At 62.3% G+C, this 4,538-nt stretch overlaps 2 protein-coding genes across 2 annotated transcripts in view; one reads left to right on the top strand and one right to left on the bottom strand.

Annotated features, from left to right (window-relative positions):
* LOC102038327 (WAP four-disulfide core domain protein 2-like) overlaps window positions 1-84 on the bottom strand; it is a 2,366-nt gene extending 2,282 nt beyond the window's left edge. Inside the window, exon 1 of the mRNA XM_014307502.2 lies at window positions 37-84. Within this exon, the coding sequence (XP_014162977.1) occupies window positions 37-84 (48 nt within the window). The remainder of the gene's footprint in view (window positions 1-36) is intronic.
* The window catches only part of CTNNBL1 (catenin beta like 1), a 60,685-nt gene continuing 56,229 nt past the window's right edge, over window positions 83-4,538 (top strand). Inside the window, exon 1 of the mRNA XM_014307532.2 lies at window positions 83-121. Coding sequence (XP_014163007.2) covers window positions 83-121 — 39 coding nt within the window. The remainder of the gene's footprint in view (window positions 122-4,538) is intronic.

The raw sequence follows: 4,538 nt of genomic DNA, 5'->3' as shown, positions 1-4,538 counted from the left end.
CCAACCCCCCCGGGCCACGGCCCCCGCACGCCGGACCCCAGGCAGGCGGCCCGCGCTGAGCCCGCCGGGCCGCTGGGTCGCCATGGCCCTGCCCTCAGGGATCGGCCCTGGGCATGAAGTGGTACCGCTCGCCGAGAGTGGGGCATGACCCGTCCCTGCTCAGCTCACCCTGCACCGCCCCGGCCACGGGCATGAGCTTGAATGGAGCCCCTGGCCTGGGTTGCTGGTGCCCCGAGGCCGGGAGGAGCCAGCAGTGCACACAGGGTGCCCTGGCTCAGCTCTGCTGCTGCCCACCCAGCTCCTGCGCCTGTTCCAGCCACTGTTCTCCTCCAGCTCTTGCTCCTCAAGTGAAGGGTGCTCCAGGCTGCCTGTGCCTTGGGCAGGTGCCTGCCCTGGGGCTGCCCTGCATGTTCCCACAGCCACGGGAGCTCCTGCCCAGCTGCAGCCCTGTCCCACGGACCCTGCCATCCTCACAGCCTCCCACAGCACTGGGGATGCAGATGGATCATCTGACCACCATTTGTGCAAGGGGCTGTCAGGGAGTGTCACTGACATGCACTCCCAGTGCTCCAGGGCACGGTGGTACTGGGGCTGTATAACCCCAGTCCCTTCAGCCTGTCCGGGATACCCTTCCCATGGCACATCTGGTGGCTCAGGACACTTCACTGCCCCTGGCAATGTCAAGCTGGGGATGGTTTGAATGGGCCCAGCTCGCCCACCTGGCATGGCTGCCCTGCTCACATCAGCGTTTGCCACTCTGCCAGCACCCATCCTCCTGCAGGAAGATGAAACCTGCCCTGTTCCTGGTGATGTGCTTTTGCTGCTGGTGGAAGCAGCCCCAGCTCCAGGCATCTTGTAAATTTGCATGGGCTAAGGGTGCATGGGGCCGGGACATGATCCCTGCCTGAGTCACGAGTTGGCGTCTGCTCTGCCGGGGTCCGTCTCCAGGTAATTTAACCCCACAGTCAACAATGTGGCACGGCGGCGTGGCAGTAAATCAGTAACTGTTTGCCTTTGCCTGTGGTCCCCTCCCTGCCGGGTGTTTATGCAGGAACAGGAGCCGGCGCTCAGCCGCCTGCCCCACTGCCGCACCTCATGTCACCGCTGACGGCAGTGGGAGTGACACACGGGCAGAGGCCTGGGGTGGCAGGGAGATCATCAAGGCAGCCGTTTTCCCTGTGCCCTCCCGGATGGGGACCTGCTGAGGAGCTGCAGGGACCTGGCCATGCTCAGGCTGGCTGGGATGCTCCCACAGCAGGCCCGGGGCCAGCATTGCGATGCCAGGAATGAAAGCAACCATCTTGCAGCCCAGTGTCCCTGCACCAGGGCCAGAGCACAGTGCTGTGTCAGCCAGAGGGGGATAGGGGTGGTAACAGCTTGGAGGTGAGCACACTGCCCGCCAGGATGGAGAGGAGGGACCTGCACCATCCCTACCGGTGCTGCACAGGGACAGAGCCCACCCGGACCCAGCAGCAGCTTCTCTAGAGCAGCAGCACTGCTGCCAGTCCCACACCCACCCAGGGTCACTGGTGTCCCACTGTGACATGGCTGTGGCCCTGTGCTGGTGCTGTCTTTGAGCATCATTGCCCTGGTCTGACCCTGTGACAACTCTGCCCGAGCATGGGGTGACCCCAGCGTGGGGTGACCTTGGTGCTGGCAGTGAGCAGCCAGCACTGGGAGGCTCTGAAGGAAGATGCCAGCACAAGAGCAGCTGGATGACAGCAGATGGGAGCCCAGAAATGGAAGGCTCATGGAAGGAGAAGAGGGGAAAACCACAGGGGAAACTAAGAGTTGATAGGAGCAGTGTGTGCACCAGTCTTTCTGCCCACACTTGTGCCCTAGATCCAAGGTGCCCAGCTGGTTGCTGAGGGGACAATCCAGCTGAAGCTGCCCCCAGCCAGCTGGAGCACCTGGAGAGGGACTGAGCAAGCTGGCAGCAGGGCCAGCAGCTCCAGCCCACACAGTTGGCATCGCCTTCTGGGAGACAGGAATGCTTTGGCTCCTGTCCCCAGTGTATGGCATCCAGGATATTGGTGTCCCCGCCCTGGCTCTGCCAGGTGCTTCTTCAGCAAAGGCTGAGGATGGCTGTGGGGAGCACAGGGGTCTGCCAGCTGTCCCCATGGCCAGGGAGGATCCTGGCTGTGCAAATGGGATCAGCAGCCCCAAACCAGGCCCCAAAGGCTCATTTCTGCTGCATTCCTCGGGAGCTGTGCCCACCAGCACTGAGCCTGGTCATGGTGGCTGCGCCCAAGCCTTGCGGGTGACCGTGGCTCCTCCATGGCAGCAGGGAAGTGCTGGAGTCACATCACCTGACTGCTGTGGTCAATGATTAAAAGGGGCACACTGAGGTGCCCCCGAGCAGTGAGCCAGCCTCCTGCTGCTGGCACAGAGCAAGGATAGCAAGTACAGGGATACAGAGGGATAGCTCAACTCTGGAGACGCTGGGCCCCTCAGTCAGCAGCACAGGGTCCCCACACCATGGGCATGGACTGGTGCATGGCCCCTCAGGTCCAGCTGTGCACCTGCTGAGGGCTCCTGCCACACTGGCACATCCTGCCACAGCCGAGCCCCCCTGCCCACGCTGTCCCTGCGGCGCAGAGCTCGGTGGCCCTGCTGGCACGGCCACAGCTTCAGTGGTGCATGGATGCTCTGGAGCCTGGCATGTGCCTGGCTCTGTGCTCTGGGATGGCTCCTACCTGCTCATCCCATGTGGGACCCCTGCCCCAATCAGCCCCGCAGTGCTCCAGGAGCTAGAACAAGGCACCCACCCCAAGCCCTCCAGCACTCACCTTTCTCCTGACCAGCCGTAGGGGCTGCATGCAGCTGGGCACACAGGGCCAGGATGCCCAGGAACAGAACCATGGTGGTCTTCATGTTGGTGAATGCCAAAGGTATGGATGAGGAGTGCAGGTTGACGGGGTTTATATCTGTGTGGAGCTGGGGAGGGGCCATGCACACAACCTTCGTGTGCCAAAACACTCACTGCTGCTGCGTGTCACAGTTGTGCCCGAGGCAATGACGGCCTGAGAAATGATTTACCTGGCCTTGTTGAGCCCTGGCAACCTGGCTGCAGCAGGGGAAAGGACCCTCAGCACTCTCATGGGGAAAGGGAAATGAGGCCATGGGCTGGGGTCACCCTACAGCCAGGGGGAGCCCAAAACTACCCAGCTGTGACAAGTGATTAGATGAATTTGTGGGATAGGAACCCAGAGGGGGCTGCTCAGGAACATGTTCCCCTGGGGGCTGCTGTCCTGGCAGGGTGTTACTGGGGTGACACAGGGCTGTGGGTCTGCTGGGCTGTGCCCATCCCATAGACCCAGCACCTGCCTGTCCCAGTCCTGGCCTGGTGCCTGCTTCATGCCACGTCTGCTGGTGGAGCCTCAGGGGACAACGGGCTGGGTCCCCGCGGGCAAGCATGGCCTCAGGGGGAGCAGAGCGTGGGAAGCCTCCATGAGACACAAGGCTGGGTGCACCCGTTGCTGAGCACCATTCCTGCCTCAGGACAGGCTGGTGGCTCCGTGCCGACCTGTCACTGGCTGCAGACATGTCCCAGCAGATGGGTGCTGTGGCGGGGTCAGCACTGCCTCTCACCTCCCCATGCTCCCAGACTGGTGGAGATGACCCTGGGATGCCCAAGGTCAAGGGTGTGGGGAGTCACAGGGAGCCCAACTGAGCATGTGAAGGGTGACCATGCCAAGGGTGAGGTGTGCTCCCTGCTCTTGGGACCCTGCTGTGCTGCCACTACTGTGTCTGAGACCCTGCCGAGCAGGACCTCTGATTCCTGCATCCCATTCAACGCAGACAGGGGCATGGTCAAGGGACTGCAGCCCTGCCAGGGGGCTGTTCTGTGGCTCCTCTCATTGTTGAGCTGTGGCCATGCAGGCACAGCTCTCTGTGCCTCGCTGAATGGCAAAGGGCACCTGAAGGTGCTGCCAGCAAGTTGGGCAGAGGCAGCCTGACTTGGGGGACAGGGCAGGGGTCTGGCAGGGCTGCAGCAAAGCACAGGGGACAGCCAGGGCTGCAGTGGGTGGAGAGGGACAGAACCAGGCTTTTTGAGGGGCTGGTGGAAGAGACTTTTCCTGGGCTGGAACTGGAGAATGGCCCCAGCTGGGGTCCCAGTGTGTGGGGGGACACCAGGGACATGCCCTGCCTGGGAAGTTGTGACAAGGCCAGCCTGCCAGGATGCAGGCATCTGTGCTGAAGCCAATGTGACCTCTGTGACCTCACCCAGGCTTTTACAGCTCAACGATCATACTTTCCCCCTTGGAAATTCCTGTGTGCGTCATCCCTGTTCCGAGCAGCCAAATGCATTTGTTGCTGGCAGAACTCTGTGTCTAAATCAAAAGGAAACATGAGCAGGAACAAGGGGCTTTGGGAACAGCCTGATCCCATGCATGGGGTCCCTTTGCGTGACACCTTTGCCCCAATGTGGCATGTGCCACAGTGCAGTGGTGGTGATGTGGGGGTCACCTGCCTCTCCCGAGCAGCCCTGGCCCTTTGGCTGGTGCCGGGGGGGGTGGGGGGGGGGGGGGGGGGCG

The sequence above is a fragment of the Geospiza fortis genome, unplaced genomic scaffold (assembly GCF_000277835.1).
Source record: "Geospiza fortis unplaced genomic scaffold, GeoFor_1.0 scaffold188, whole genome shotgun sequence".
Taxonomy (NCBI): domain Eukaryota; kingdom Metazoa; phylum Chordata; class Aves; order Passeriformes; family Thraupidae; genus Geospiza; species Geospiza fortis.
This window is presented reverse-complemented; position numbering and strand designations above follow the sequence as displayed.